Here is a 16,615-nt window from a genome sequence, read left to right on the forward strand (position 1 = left end):
GGGCTAAATTAGGAAGGGATGCTCAATCAGAAACAAAACATTTTTAATATATTGCTATGCTTTCCTCCTAGAACATTTTGTGAATAAAAAGGAGTGATTCAGATTAAATTAATAACTAGCCCCCAAAAGTAGATAGCCTTGGGATCACTCTCAGTTTTCCAGCTAAATGTACTTCACAGATATGATATAATATAATGGTATGTATGGGAACTTGGAAGGACAGAATACTTTTTAAAAATTAAGTTTCCCTTAAACTGAGCTCAACTCTTGGTGATTTCCTAAACTTGTCCAAGCAGTTTTCTTGATAACAAAATGAAAATGATTGGCCATTGCCTTTTTCTCTACAAGTCTTTTTTTAATTTTAAAAAAAACAACTTTGTCTAGTTTACCGCCAGGAATTTATGTGGCATTAAGTGATAATGAAATCTGCTTCATTTTTCCAGTCAAGATTGACTATAAGTATTTACAGATGCGGGCAGATGGCAGTTGAAGACATTACAGACACTGTTGGACAAAGGGATTAACTTAACTTGGTTTCAATATAATCAACTACAATTGAGATGGAAAGAGGACCAAAAAATTGGTATTATGTTGCATGAGGAAGAACTGGTTAGACATATAAAAGAGAAAGGTCCAATGCATATTAAAAGACTTTATAATGTTTTGTTAGAAAGGGATTCAGAAACTGAATTAATTAAAGACTGTATGATTAAGTGGGCACAATTTTTTTTTTTATTGCAAAAGTTTTACAATTACATTTTCTCCCCCTTTTTCCCCCCCCACCACCCACCCCAAACTTCCAAACCTCCCTAACCCTCCCTAACCCTCCCCTCCCCCCAGACTTCCACACAATATACTCATATCCGATACAAAACCCCCCTTAGTATAAAACTTGTATAAAACTTGAACCCCTCCCTCCCCCTTATAATTTCTCTTTTTATCTTCATTACATTAAAAAATTTCTAATACATTATTTTCAAGTAAAAGCTATTTGATACTTCCTAGTTTGATATTTGTTCTGAACATATTCTATCCACTTTTTCCATTCCCATTCATAAGTCCCTTGTGAACAATCTTTTAAGTATGCTGAAATCTTCGCCATCTCTGCAAAACTGGCCATCTTCAAAGTCCATTCCTCAATAGTGGGCAAAGCTTCGTTTTTCCAGTATTTACCTATCAACAATCTTGCTGCTGTTATCATATACAATATCGATTTTGTTTCACCCAATGTAAAACCCTTAACTATACCCAATAAAAACAATTGTGGAGAGAATTGAATTTTTTTCTTCAAAACATTCTGCATGACCCACCAAATTTTTATCCAAAAAGCCTTAACTTTCCTACAGGTCCACCAAACATGATAATATGTAGCATCCAAACATTCACATCTCCAACATTTTGGCTGAACATTAGGGTACATACATGATAACTTTTTGGGGTCTAAGTGCCATCTATAAAACATTTTATAGAAATTTTCCCTCAAATTCTGCGACTGTGTAAATTTAACGTTCTGAACCCAAATTTTTTCCCATGTTTCCAACATCACTGGTTCTTCAAAATTTTGAGCAAGTGGGCACAAAATTTTGAAGAACCAGTGATGTTGGAAACATGGGAAAAAATTTGGGTTCAGAATGTTAAATTTACACAGTCGCAGAATTTGAGGGAAAATTTTTACAAAATGTTTTATAGATGGCATTTAGACCCTAAGAAATTGTCGTGTATGTACCCTAATGTTCAGCCAAAATGTTGGAGGTGTGATTGTACAGATGCTACATATTATCATATTTGGTGGACCTGTAAGAAAGTTAAGGCTTTTTGGATAAAAATTTGGTGGGTCATGCAGAATGTTTTGAAGAAAAAAATTCAATTTTCTCCACAATTGTTTCTATTGGGTATAGCTAAGGGTTTTACAGTGGATGAAACAAAGTTGATTTTGTATATGATTACAGCAGCGAGATTGTTGATAGGTAAATATTGGAAAAATGAAGCTTTGCCCACTGTTCAAGAATGGATTTTGAAGATGGCCAGTTTCGCAGAGATGGCGAAGATTTCAGCATATTTAAAAGACCGCTCACAAGAGACTTATGAATGTGAATGGAAAAAGTGGATAGATTATGTGCAGAACAAATATCAAACTAGGAAGTATCAAATAGCTTTTCATTGATAGTATTATATTATATTAAGATAGAAATATTTGAACTATGTGAAGATGAAAAATGATATGGGGGTTGGGGGGGTTCAAGGTTTTTTATATAAAGGGGATAATGATGGGGTACATTCTATGGAAGTCCGGGGGGGAGGGGAGGGTTAGGGGGGGTTAGGGAGGGGGGGTTGGGGAGTTTGGGGTGGGTTAGGGGGGCAAAAATGGGGTGAAAATGTAATTGTAAAACTTTTACAATAAAAAAAAAAAAAGATTGACTATAAGTATGTTAAAAAATACAGTTGTACGAATACTATACATATTATCCAACATACTATGGATATAAAGAAGTTTTTCACAAGATTGGGATCCTTCTTGTTGGAAACATCCCAAATCCAAAGGACTAGGAACTTGAACTCGTGAATGAATAACCAAAGAGAAAGAAACTTACCGAAAGAAGAGATCATAACAAAGGACAAAAATTTGATCCAGTCAGAAGTATTTGGAGCAGAATGAGCAGGAGAAAGATGGCAGGAAAAGAAAATGCAGTGTGAGAATAGTTGCAGCAATTTAACATCAGTTGTGATCACAAAAAATTGTTTTAGCAACAGAAGCAGAGGACGAGCAGTGGGATTTTTACTTTGTTTAGATGGACAACAAGAAGAAAAACCATGTTTAAGGTTAATTCAAGATTGCATACAGTACCTAGAAGGGAAAAGAAAGTGCTCAGAGAAAGTAATGTAAGGGAGGATTTTAGTAAAAGAGAGTGGAAAGAATTCTTTATTGCCACAATTACCTCTCTTCTTCAGTCATGTGTTGATAAACAGCAGTCTGCTGGCGCAACATGGCCAATTCTAAATCCATCATTTGAGTTCTAAAGAGGTTTAGGTTCCTTCTCACCACTTGAAGATCCTGGAATGTATTCTAGAGAAACAGACCCAAACAAACACTTGAGCTCCAGTTTGAAAGACAATATCCTGGCAATATATTCTCCTGGACATAATAAGGATTGGTCTCTCTCTCTCTCTCTCTCTCTCTCTCTCTCTCTCTCTCTCTCTCTCTCTCTCTCTCTCTCTCTCTGTGTGTGTGTGTGTGTGTGTGTGTGTGTGAGAGAGAGAGAGAGAGAGAGAGAGAGAGAGAGAGAGGAGAGAGAGAGAGAGAGAGAGAGAGAGAGAGAGAGAGAGAGAGAAACTAAAAATCCTGCTTTGTAGGCTGACATTCTTCCCCTCTAATACCTGCTAAAGAATTCTTAATTCCATACAAAAAACTCAGAAAGAAGAAGATGAAAATTGTCTCAGTATTCCTGACTCAACAATGGTAATTAGGATCAGAATATTGGTCACTAAGCAATGGAGTTGTAAAGTGTGATGTCATGTGACCGCATCACTTAGCCATGGAAATTTTAGCAGTCTCCACTGCCATCCTTAAGTGAGGACCTCACGTGACTGCAACTTGCAACTTATTGCTGGGGAAGCCAGCAGGAAATCTCAAGTCCAGGATGACTTGCAAGTAGGCGAATGGGTGGAGAGTGTAATGGCGTGTGATTGAACATGGGGTGCTGTGGCACCGTGCAAGCATGGCTAGGCAGGCAGACATACAATATGGAATGTGGGCAAGGAGACATATGTGCTATGGTGCATGAGATCTCTAAAGAGGGCTCTTTGGGATAGAAAGTAGCAGGAGTAACTTACCAGAGAGACTTGTTACCTTTCCTATCAGCTTCCCCACTGACTTTGCTTGTGGAAGCTGGCAGGGAAGGTCACAAAGGGCAATCACATGACCATGGGACACTGCATCTGACGTAAGTGTGAGCCAATTGCCAAGTGCCCAAATCAAGCCTTGATAGTACAGTGGTCTACGCACCCTGTTATTAACACAGCTGCCTGCAATTTACTGCTGGTTCGAATCTCTCCAAGGCTCAAGGTTGACTCAGCCTTCCATCCTTTCTAAGGTAGGTGAAATGAGGACCCAGTTTGTGGGGGCAATAAGCTGACTTTGTATAAATATACAAAAGTATGAAGGCTATTGCTTAACGCATTGTAAGCCGCCCTGAGTCTCCGGAGAAGGGCAGCATATAAATCAAAAAAAAAAAAAATCAAGATCATGTGACCGTAGGGACGCTATGAAGGCTGGAACTTCAAGGACCAGTCGTATGTACCACTTGTTCAGCACCACTGCAACTTCAAATGGTCACTGAATAAGTAGTCCTTAAGCAGGGATTATTTATATGTAAAAGTACAACCAATACACGTTATCAATCCATTTTTTTTCCTTTTTGAGAAGGAAGACAACAGCCAACTAAAATTCATCACAAAAAGGCTTCACTGATATACATTTGTACTATATATACATACAGATAACACGGACACCCTGAAAATGGTGTCTTTATATCTAAGATTATCTGTTATGGATGAAAGGAAGAAAAGTGCCATTTACTTCATAGAGAGGTAGAATGGATGATCTCTGAATGCCGTAAGAGGCTCCAGTGAAGTCATGAGTTCTCATCGTAGTGTTCTAGGGAGAAGAAAAATAAACATACACCTGTCAGATCATTTTAACCCCCAGAGGCAATGAGAGTCAAGCCCTGACACAGCAGACAATGTGAGAATGACTCATGGACTTGCAGAAGTAGTACTCGGTCTTGTACCTTCTGCTTTTCTAGAACCCAACTTGCTGGGTGAATTCCACTGGCATATGTGGTGAAGTGAGGAACAGATTTTTGATCCTCCACCTCCAATCTAGCCCGCCCCCTTTCAAAACGAGCAGAGTTTCCTCCATCCCTTCTGTTTGAAGATGTGGGATTATTCTTCAGATTGACTCTGCCTCTGTTGCAGAATCACAGACTTCTGAATATGTTGACACATGCAAGGAAGTTCTATGAGCCACGGTGGCACAGTGGTTAGAGTGCAGTACTACAGGCTACTTCTGCTGACTGCCGGCTGCCTGCAGTTTGGCAGTTCAAATCTCACCAGGCTCAAGGTTAACTCAGTCTTCCTTCCTTCCGAGGTGGGTAAAATGAGGACCCAAATTGTTGGGGACAATATGCTGACTCTGTAAACTGCTTCAAAAGAGCTGTAAAAGCACTGTGAAGCAGTATATAAGTCTAAGTGCTATTGCTCTAGCACTTGAAAATATAGACAAATAACAGTCCCTCATGCGAGCTGATGCAATTATAGAGAGAGCTGCAGGATTTTTCAGGTAAGCAAAGGAATAGTTCTAGATTGAAAACCCTTCTCCGCCCTTTTCATCCTTTGCTAAATAGCAAAATGACACCACCCATGGAGTTACTTATCTGTGAAATAGGTTACACATAGACACTCCCCTAGAGTTGTTTCAACATGGCTAGGCCAGTATACCCTGGAGCTTTATGAATTAAAGATGCCAAGGAAAAACATTACATTCCGTAAACAGAGTGTAAAAGCAATTTCACATTCAGTCAATGGATTTCACAATACAGCTGGTTAACTCTATTCACTTTCCACTTGATAATCCACAGGAAAAATAATTATGCCACTTCAGTTCTTTTATATGCTAAATGAGAGATTTTATATTTGAAAGTTATGTTCAAAAAGGTTTAATCTGTCCAACACTTCCCTTCCAAACACAAGCCTTTGGCAATCATCCTGTAATGTGTCAGAGAAATGATGTGACAGAGATATAAAGTACAAATAGAGAATTGCATGGCATAAATTGCCCCATGCTGCGTTTCATCCTCTTTAATGTACTTGATGCATGCTTTTTCTCCAAGGAGAAAAAAAAATAAAAAAATTAAATCCATGCTTCTTAAAAGAATTTGATATATATATATATAAACTTTAATTTGTATATGTAAGAGGCAGCATAAGCCATTGGAAAAAGGCATTTTATCTGGATCTGGATGCTCAAATCTTAGTTTAATGGTTGTTTTTGAGCCAAAAACGTCTCTTCTTAGCATCACAATCATTGACATGAAATATCTGCTTAACATCCCTTTGATCTCAAAGATTATGCATTTAAGTAGGAAAATAATGGCAGCATTTAACAATCCCCTACTCCTTGTCCTGTCAGTCCTAAGCCATTAATACGTTTTACTCTATTCGACCTCCTAAGCTACAGAATCCAACTATTCTGTCATTCCACAATGATCCAATCCATATGGGTAGAGAAGATGGGCATTGCAATCCAGCATCCATGGATGGTTCTAGAACAGAGAAGGGGCTAGATTCTAGCAACCAATTCCACTTTCCCTTACCTGGGAGAGGTTTTGCAAGGAGTTCCTGATTTCATGCAAGACTCGTCTCAGTTGCATTTCAACAGTGGAGGGAGGGTTTGTGGAATGAAGCCGGTGGGGATGTCCAACATGCCTCAACATATGAGGGCAGCCAAAAGGGGAGGGCAATCCCCCACAGGAAGAGCCAGGGGTGCTTGGGATGCTGTGTGTACTAAATGTCCTTGTTTGGCCCTGGAATTGACGGTCTGGAAAGTCAGAGTGGAGAGAATGCAGAGAACACGAAGATTGAGACATGCATGGCGGGAAGTGCAAAGGGCAGCTCTGGATTCTGCTGCGATTTTCATCTGGCCCCTTGTTTCCAACAGGCTGGGAAGGTTCCTTCCTCATGGGTGACGGAGCAATGTGGAGGGTGGATTTACATAAAGGAGTAGAGCTCTTGTCAATGTCTCTGAAGGATGTTTCTTCTGGGGTATTTTCCTTCCCAGGATCATCCTCTGTGTCATACAGATATGTGAAAGAAGGAGGGCCACACAGCATTTGCTTGCCTGGGTTTAGCTGGAGATTCACGGAGGAGACAACTCGCACTGGATTGAGAAGAGTGGTTGGGAGGGACTGGGAACGTCTCAGAGGATAACCCAGTTCTGAGACCTGATGCCTTTTCTTAAAAAGAAGGTCCTTTGATTTGAGCAGGGGGCGATCTGTTCTGGGACTGGAAGAGGTGCTGTCCTTTCTCTGGGCTCTCTGTAAAGCAATATTAACCCGCTCCACAGAAGAAGGAGAGGAACAGCTACTTTCTAGAGATGACATTGATTTGAGAACATGGTGGGTTTTATAGGGAGGGAACTCGCGTTCACTGCTCTTATCCACATCACTCTCTTCGCTGCTTTCATCCAATGCTTCCGATTCTGCTTCACGGACTGAAGCAACTTCGTTTCTTCTTTCTAAGCCACCTCTGTCAAACTCATCCTTTTTGCCATTTGAAAAAAGTCCGTCTTGACGTTCTAACGTGTCCTGGCCTCCTCTTACACCCACCACAGATACTTCCTCTTTCTCCTGCTGCTTCATTTCCAAGAGGAGGAAATTCTCCTCATCAAGCTCACTGAAACAGCCCTCTGGTTCAGCCACTGGCGTCTTGAGTTCTTCGCTGTAGGATGTCACTGTATTTTCACTGTCACAGCTATCAGCGCTGCTTCCCATAGCCTGCAGTGAGTCGTGCCCCTGAGGAGAGAACACATGGAAAAATGGCGGTATGAGGGAAAGGAGGAGTAATAACACTATAATACAAAACAGCACACTCATCTCTTTTCATCACCATGAAAAAGGTGATTCTACAACATCCGCAGCATACATTGTTAAACAATGCAATTCTATTTCAAGGTAACTTGTTCGCTGGGATTCATTTTTTTTTACTTTTTCCAGGCAGCTGCTTACACACTTGGCTGGCTCTGACAATTTCACAAAGACTCGGGGAAGGCAGTTCTTTAAACCTCCATGGACCAAGTTTTCATTGCTCCAGACAAGTTTTTCTCCATCTCAGTGCATTTTTTTTCAAACAGGCACAACAGGGTCCATTTTTTCCTGGACAAATCACTGTTTTGCAATTGCATTTGCAGTGAAGCGGTTAGTAGGCCGCATATAAAATGTATACAGATACAGATAGTCCTTGATTTACAACAGTTCACTTAGAGGCCATTCGAAGTTATAACAGCACCGAATAAAAATGGCTTATGACCGTTTTTTAGACTTACGACCGTTGCAGCATCCCCATGGTCACATGATTTACATTCAGATGCTTGGCATTATGTTTGACTCACGTTTATGATGGTTGCCGTGTCCCAGGCTCATGTGACCATCTTTTGCCACATTCTGACAAGCAAAGACAATGGGGAAGCCAGATTCATTTAACAACCGAATTACTAATTTAAAAACTGTGGTGATTCAATTAACAAACGTGGAAAGAAAAGTTGTAAAATGGGACAGAACTCACTTAACAAATTTTTCACTTAGCAATATAAATTTTGAGCTCAATTGTGGTCCTAAGTTGAGGACTATCTGTAGGTAGTATTTTTTTTTATATTCCACCCATGTTACAGGATATCCTCGACTTAAAACAGTTCATTTAGTGACCGTGCAAATCTACAATGGCCCTGAAAAAAGTGACTTATAACCCCTTTTCACAGTTACGACTTTTGCAGCATCCCCATGATCATGTGATCAAGCACCAGACATTTGAAAACTGACTCATATTTATGATGGTTGTGGTGTCCTGGGATCCTACGATCAGCTTTTGTGAACTTCTGACAAGCAAAGTCAATGGGGAAGCCAGATTCGCTTAAGAACCGTGTTGCTAACTTTTGTGGGCTTTGCTTAACAACTGAGGCAAGAAAGGTTGTAACATGAGGCCAAACTCACTTAACAACTATCTCACAACAGAAATTTTGGACTGAATTATGGTCGTAAGTCAAGGACTACCTGTATATATTGTTTTATTTCTCTTTGTTACATTTCACTCATAACATTAAAAAAAATAAAATAAAAAAGCATTCCCCGTTTTGATTATAAAAGTGGCTGTAAGCCAGGGATAAAATGCTCCTGGTTCAGACCAGATAGTGTGATCTGATAACGAGGGTGGCGGGTGGTTCGGAGAACCGGTAGCAAAAAGCCCTGCCCCCCCCCCATGCCCAGCTGAGCCGCACGATCATCAGAAGCTTTTTTTTATTATTTTTAAAAACATTTTTTCTACAACCTCTTTGGCCGAAAAATATGCTTTTAAAAATTAAAGAAAAAGCCTCTGATGATCGTGCGGCTCAGCTGGGATCGTCAGAGGCTTTTAAAAGCATTTTTTCTACAACCTCTTCGGCCGAGGTTTCACCACTGCTGTAAGCTATGAAAATTTGGAAATCATTGCCCTAACTTTGAAAACTCTTACCAAGACTTGTTAAAAAAAAACAAAAAAAAAAACAGATCTACTTTTCACTTGAGAAGTTTTGACATTATTTAAAGGTAGTTGGGAAATTCTAAAGAAGCTTGTGATATAATGCACTTATTCCCCCAACCCTGCTTATCTCTTATTTCCAGTCTCATTATTTATTTACCCGTTTTTGACCTTTAAAGTCCCAAGTAGACTGGAAACAGAAGGACAGCCCTCTTGCCCTTCTGCTAAGTTAGATTCCCCTCCTTCTGAGCCTTTCTTCTGTCTGCCTTTACCAATAAAATCTGACAGGCAGGAGTGATTTGTCTTTGAATACAGAGGACCCTCCACCCTTTCCCGTTGTGTCCTCGGCACCGCACATGAGTTATATACACAATCTCCCATTCCAAAGAAGAACTGGGTACACGGAGTCCCCAAAGTTCAGCTGGCTGTTTTTTTTGCCCACACACTTTGTTTGTTGTCCTCCTGGCTTCTTTATTAGGCATCAGGCAGAGCCATTATTCATGCCGTCTACTCCAAGGAAGCAGGAAACCAAGCAGAGTTAAGACAAAGAAGTAACAGTCAGGAAGTAGGACACAGAGACCCTGCAGCGCTAAATACAACTATGGAATGGGAGGGAGTCAAAGAGAAACATAATCCAAAGAGATTGTGGTGTTTCTCTCTCTCTCTCTCTCTCTCTCTCTCTCTCTCTCTCTCTCTCTCTCTCTCTCTCTCTCTCTCTCTCTTTGTAAATTCTCATTCTCTCTCTCTTCCCCTGGCCCCTCTCCTTCTCCCTCTCTCTGTGTGTTCAATCTTGCATGACTGCAGTGGAATGAGAAGTAGTCATAGGTAGTCAAGGGAACAAGCCAAAAAGCAAGAGAAGTAAATCCACAATTAAAAAAAACAACAACCAACTTCCTATTTTTGATTGTTTCTGATTTGACAGCAATATCAAATCCTTCCCAAGTAGTAAAATTTAATAGGTCTTTTGCCTGAGTAAACACATTCATAATTACACTACATATTTCTTTTTTAAAAATTACTCAGATCCTTTTTATAAATGTTTTTTTTGTCACACAGCCTGCTTAGAAATCTGTCTTTACCAGTCTACCCTTGGGCAAAGTATGGACTATCAAGAAAATTCCTTTTGGCTTTCCTCACTACTCCAACGAATTCCTTCTCTAAAGCAGAAAAACACGGGAATAGAAAGGACGTTGTCTCACCTGAACGTCCATTTTCGATGTGCTGCGACTCCAATCCATGGACGGGTAGCTTCTCCTTAGTTGCTGGGCAGAACTGAGTGCTGATCTCCTTCCTGCAAGCTGGCCACGCCCACTCTGTCCAATCAACTCCAGTCTTTCCTCACGAAGGCGCCATAACTCAACTGGAAACTCAACTGAAATATCAACACAACCTTAACAAATCCAAACATAGCAGAAAGCCCGAGGGCGGGTATGGATTGGAGTCGCAGCACATCGAAAATGGACGTTCAGGTGAGACAACGTCCTTTTTCCACTGTGCTGCTCCTCCAATCCATGGACGGGATGTACCCAAGTTCACTGCTCAGGGAGGGGGCTGTCTGCTCTCAGAGTCCTGGGTCGTGGCCACCTGTTGTAAAACCCTGCGACCAAAGGAAGCCTCCGCAGAAGCATACGAATCAATTTTATAGTGCCGAATAAACGACGAAGCGGAAGCCCATGAGGCCGCACGGCAGATATCTAGAACTGACGCCTGTGTAGCCCAAGCCGCGGAGGCGGCCGCACTCCTGGTAGAATGAGCATAAATACGTGGAGGACGAGGCCGGTCCTGAATATCATAAGCGGTTGCTATGCAGGCCTTGATCCATCGAGCCAACGTGGCTGACGATACCTTCCGCCCCAAAGATGATGGATGAAAGGACACAAACATTGCTTCGGTCTGCCTGAAGGACTGTGTACGTCTGATGTAGCGACGAAGCGCCCGACGAACGTCCAAGGTATGCCATAGTGTTTCTGAAGGATGGTGAGGATTTGGACAAAAATTCGGTAGTATCACCTCCTGGGCTCTGTGAAAAAGGGAATTAACCTTTGGTAAAAACGCTGGATCTAGCCTCAGGACGACCCTGTCAATGTGGAAGGTACAGAGCTCTTTGCGTATAGACAGTGCGGTGAGTTCTGACACCCGCCGAGCGGATGTAATCGCTAACAAAAAGGCGACCTTGAAAGTCAAAAATTTTAGGGACACCGAGGCCAAAGGCTCAAATGGTGCAGCGGTAAGAGATTTAAGAACCAAAGGCAAATCCCATGACGGGTACCTATGAACCACTGGTGGAGAAATGTTGGTAGCACCGTGCAAAAACTCCCGAATTCTGGGATTCAGAGAAAGCGTGCGGTGTCGTTCACAGGTGATGACAGTTGATAGAGCTGCTACCTGGCGACGTAAGGTCGCCGGGGCCAGACCTTTGGTGAGACCGGCATGTAAAAAGTCCAATACGTCTGGAATATCAGGTGATGTCGGGTCTACATGGTGTGACAGGCACCAAGATGTAAAGGCGCGCCACGAAGCCTCATAAATTCGTGTCGTGGAGGAACGCCTGGCAGATTGAATCACGGAGATGGCCCCGGCAGAGATTCCAGCTTTCTGCAATTGGAGCCGCTCAAACGCCAGGCGGTTAAGCGGAGCCACTGCGGATCTGGGTGGACGACCACCCCTTGTACTAGTAAGTCTTCCTGGAAAGGTAACGTCCAAGGCGGAACGATAGAAAGTTCTAGTAGATCCGCATACCAGGGTCTCCGAGGCCACAGCGGGGCTATTAGCAGCAGCTCTGCCTTCTCTCGGATCAGTTTTCGAATTAAGCGAGGGATCAATGGAATCGGGGGAAAGGCATAAAGAAGTCCGGTGGGCCACAGACACCGCAGCGCATCGCTGCCCTCTGATCTTGCGCTTGGATAGCGTGAGTAGAAACGGGGTAGCTGAGCGTTCTGGGCTGTGGCAAACAGGTCTACCTGAGGGTGGCCGAACCTGCGTGTCAGTTGTTCGAAGACGGCGTGGTTCAGGCTCCACTCCGCCGGATCGATGAGTTCCCGACTGAGCCAATCTGCCTTCACGTTGGATTGTCCCGAAATGTGATCTGCCACCAGGGACGCTGTGTGGAGTTCCGCCCAGGCCAACAGTCTCTCTGATTCCATCATCAAGGCCCGGGAACGTGTGCCCCCCTCCCGATTTATGTGTGCCTTGGTGGTGATATTGTCCGTTCGGACTAACACATGTTGACCTTCGAGAGTGTGCCGAAAGTGGCGAAGAGCAAGGCGAACAGCCCTCAATTCCAGCCAATTGATGCTGTTCGCCTTCTCCGCCCGAGACCACCGACCTTGAACCACCGCCTCCTGCAGGTGGGCACCCCAACCGTGTAGACTTGCGTCGGAAGTCAGGACCAGTCGGCTGGGCTCGAGAAAAAGACATCCCTTCTGAGTTGCTGACGACCTCCACCACCGAAGGGATAATCGAACCTGAGGGGGTAAAACAATTGGATAACTGGAAGTGCTGCGGCCCTGCTTCTGGAAGGGAAGCAGCAGCCACTGTAGGGGACGGGCATGCCTGCGAGCCCAAGGCACGATGGATATGCAGGACACCATCTTCCCTAACAGTTGAGATAGCAGTAGAAGTGGCACCTTCCTTTGATCTTGTATTTGTCTCACCATTGTCCTGAGGTCCTGAATGCGAGTTGGGGACAGAAACACCTGGCCCAGTTGCGAATCGATTACCGCTCCCAAATGATGCAGGCGGGTTGTTGGACAGAAGTGACTCTTCTGACGGTTGATGGAAAAACCATGGGCCTGGAAAATCTGTAACACCAACTCCATGTCCCTTAATGCCTGAGGACGCGACGTCGACATGACGATAATATCGTCCAGATAGCACATTAAGCGGATTGTGTGCGCCCTGACAGCCGCTGCCACTACTTCCACCAATTTTGTAAAGGTCCTGGGTGCCGATGACAACCCGAAGGGCATCGCACAATATTGATAATGGTTGTTGTTGTAGGCGAACCTCAGGTAACGACGGTGGCCAGGATGTATTGGGACATGTAAGTAGGCTTCTCGCAGGTCCACGGACTGCAGAAGGTCGTTGGGTCTGATCGCCGCCAGAATCGATCGAAGGGATTGCATCCTGAACCTGCGATACCGCACGTATCGGTTGAGGCCCTTCAGATTTAAGATGGCCCTGTGACCGCCCGATGACTTGGGCACCAGAAACAAAGTAGCGTAAAACCCGGTGTATTCCTGTCCCTGGGGCACCGGTTCTATCGCCCTGATTAAAAGAAGATGCGAAATCTCTGCGTCCATGAGACGTCTCTTCAGGGGACACAGTGGAACAGGGCAGCTGCGAAATCTGTTGGGCGGCGTGGAGTGGAATTCGATGTAAAGGCCCCGTTGAATCGATTGACGGATCCAAGCGTCTGTTGTCGATAGGTCCCACTGGGGGTGGAAGAGCTGGAGTCGACCCCCAATAGGACCTGACTCGGGAGCGTCACTTGCCCCTGCGAGCCTGACGGTAACTGGAGCCTCGGAATGGGCGCTTCGACTGGGACTGGCCTCTGGAGCGGTCTCGGAAAGCTTGTCTGTCTGTGTTCCTGTCTGAAGACTGGGAATATGAACGAGGAAAGTAGGGTCCGCCAGACCCTGCGTAGGCCCGAAAGGGCGGCCGCTGAGGATAAGGGGCATATCTCCGCTCAGCTCGACGAACGGAGGACGGAAGGATCTTCCGTTTGTCCTTGTCCTCTACTAATATTGGTTCAAGGGCGGTACCGAAGAGAGATGGAGCCGAGTATGGAGCAGACGCTAACTTCCACTTGGCTCTGGCATCCGCTCTCCAATTGCGGAGCCAAAACATACGGCGATTTGTCACAGATGCTGCCATCGATCTGGAAGCGAACTTGGCCGCTGTGAGGGACGCATCGGCCGAATATTCAGTTGCGGCCACCAACTTATTAATGTCCTGATGTAGCCGTATGTCCTCAGGAGGTAATCTCTCCTGTAGTTGTCTGAGCCAGATTAGAGCAGCGCGGTTGAAAAATGAAGTCGCTGTGGCTGCCTTTATTGCCCAAGCAGCCGCCTGGTGCGCTTTTCGAAAACCAAGTTCCATCTTGCGGTCCTCAGCTTTCAGACCATCCGCAACGTCTGATGTCAGCAAAGATGTAGTAGATAAATTAGCCACCGGAGGGTCAACAGTAGGCATGGCCAGTGCATCCTCCAGTTCTTTCGCTGAGGCGTAAAGCCGTTTATCTATGCCACTCGGTGAAGACAAGGAGCCTGGCTGACCAAAGGCTGAATTGATGACATTTGAGAATAACGGCGGATAAGGAATCACGTCTTGATCTGGTTTCGAGACCTGGAAAAGAGCATCGTGTGGTGTTTGAGAGGCATTATCCGATTGAACATCCGAAACGCCAAACTTGGTGGTAAGCTTGGCTTTGTGTAAGAGCGATTTGAAAAGAGACGGACGGAAGAGGCTAGTAAAGACAGGCTTGTCCGGTGGAAGGCCCTCGTCTTCCGAAAATTCTACATCTTCAGGACAAATCTCGCCTGGTTCGAGTTCATCAGAAGAGCCTTCATCCGTCTGGTGAGTCGCAAACTGCGTTGGCCTAGGCTCAGGCCGGACTGGAACCGGTGGGTCAATGGAAGGAGGAGTGGGGCCCACCGCACCTTGCTGAATCCCAGCTGCCAGAATCTTGGCTAGCGCATCTGACAAGGCTGCCTGGAAGTTAACCGGATTGTCTGACAAATCAGGCCGAAGGCCCGCAGCCGTCGGTGTAAAGGTCGCTTCAGGTAAACGTCTCTGATTAGAACCTTCCGGCACGGAATGACTTGAGACATCTGGTAGTGACATAGAAACGCCTCTAGAGTGGCGGAGATTAGAAGAGGCGTGTGGGTCCTGTCCGCCCGAAGAGGACCCCAAATGCGTTGAAGATTGCTGTCGGGCCTTCTCAAATTGTTTTTCTAAAACCTGGTGTCTGCGCTGCTCTGCCTTGTTAGATCCAGGCTGCGTATGATGCTTTCGTTTGGTCTTAGCCTTTCGTGTTCGAGTCGATTGTTGAGGGCACGGGGGAGAGCAGTCCAACTCCGAATCCGAAGAAAGAGGGACATCCGCCATCTTTGATTGGGAGGCAAACCAGTAAGATTACCTAAACTGTTGACCAAAAGTTTAGTGGTCTTCAGATAGATGACTTCAATTTTTGGAAGCGCCTTCTTTATGGAAATGCCAGGCTCAGAAGACGCTGAGCTCTATGCAGACAGTAAGGCTGCTCCACGGGGCATAGCAGGCAGGGCTTTCCCTTGGAACCTGGCCCCCTTAGAAAACTGGGTCAAAGGCTCGGAAACCGCCGAGCTCAAGCCTCTTAATTAAGTCACTTAATTAATAGACACTGCAGTAAAGGAAGGCCAACAGTCGCTTATCAGGATGTATGAGTCACAAAATGGACGCCTCTCTAAAATGGCGGCCGTTGCTTGAAAAACGGCACTGGCGGGAAAGGTAATAAGGCCAATAGCACTCCTAGCGTCTCTCCGCCTCCTCCTCCAAATTTGACGGCCTTTAGAGCAAAAGCGGCTCTGGCGGGAAATTTAATAAGGCCCACAGCGCTTACAGCGCCTCACAGCTGTTCGCGCTCTTGCCGGCTAAGAAACGGAGCCGCAACGTCCGGCGATGAAATTCCTACCGTCTTGATGCTCTCGGCGGCGGCGATCAACAGCTCCACGCGGATCCGCCCAGCCGGGTCGGATCCGGCAGGTTACGAGCTGAATCTAGCCTGCAGGGGCAGCGGCTTGGGTCCCCAAGCTCGCACGCGCCCACGCTGCCTCAGGTCTTCCGTTAGGGAATTAACAATTTCACACGAATCCGCCCGTCCGGGTCGGATCCGAAAGGCTGCTAGCCAAGCCGGTCAGCAGGGACTGCGGCTTGGCGCCCCAAGCTCGCGCGCGTCCCAGCAGCCTCGTAATTCGCTTTGAAGAAGTAATCCAAATAAATCACAAAGGGGAAGGAGACAAAAATAACAAAACAAGGGAAATAGAATCTATACTGTGGAGCACTCAGAATTGCTAGTTCTCACAGCAACTGAGTGAGAAAGACTGGAGTTGATTGGACAGAGTGGGCGTGGCCAGCTTGCAGGAAGGAGATCAGCACTCAGTTCTGCCCAGCAACTAAGGAGAAGCTACCCGTCCATGGATTGGAGGAGCAGCACAGTGGAAAAAATATGGCAACTGTGGTTCTTAATTATAATTTTCACCCTTTCTTTCAATTTACCCTGACACTACTTTGGTTCCCTTTTGTTTATCCTGAGCAATGGGAGGTTGGGGAGGGGGGTCTGCTATGTAGCAGA

General features: G+C 44.9%; 1 protein-coding gene across 1 annotated transcript in view; it reads right to left on the bottom strand.

Annotated features, from left to right (window-relative positions):
• Positions 1-16,615, bottom strand: part of ITPRID2 (ITPR interacting domain containing 2) — a 72,311-nt gene that overhangs the window by 10,563 nt on the left and 45,133 nt on the right. Inside the window, exons 11-13 of the mRNA XM_070945828.1 lie at positions 6,372-7,568; positions 4,577-4,654; positions 2,937-3,064 (exon numbers count right to left, since the gene is read on the bottom strand). Coding sequence (XP_070801929.1) covers positions 2,937-3,064; positions 4,577-4,654; positions 6,372-7,568 — 1,403 coding nt within the window. The remainder of the gene's footprint in view (positions 1-2,936; positions 3,065-4,576; positions 4,655-6,371; positions 7,569-16,615) is intronic.

Source organism: Pituophis catenifer, unplaced genomic scaffold (assembly GCF_029215685.1).
Source record: "Pituophis catenifer annectens isolate HBS135680 unplaced genomic scaffold, rPitCat1.0.hap2 SCAF_1, whole genome shotgun sequence".
Lineage (NCBI taxonomy): Eukaryota > Metazoa > Chordata > Lepidosauria > Squamata > Colubridae > Pituophis > Pituophis catenifer.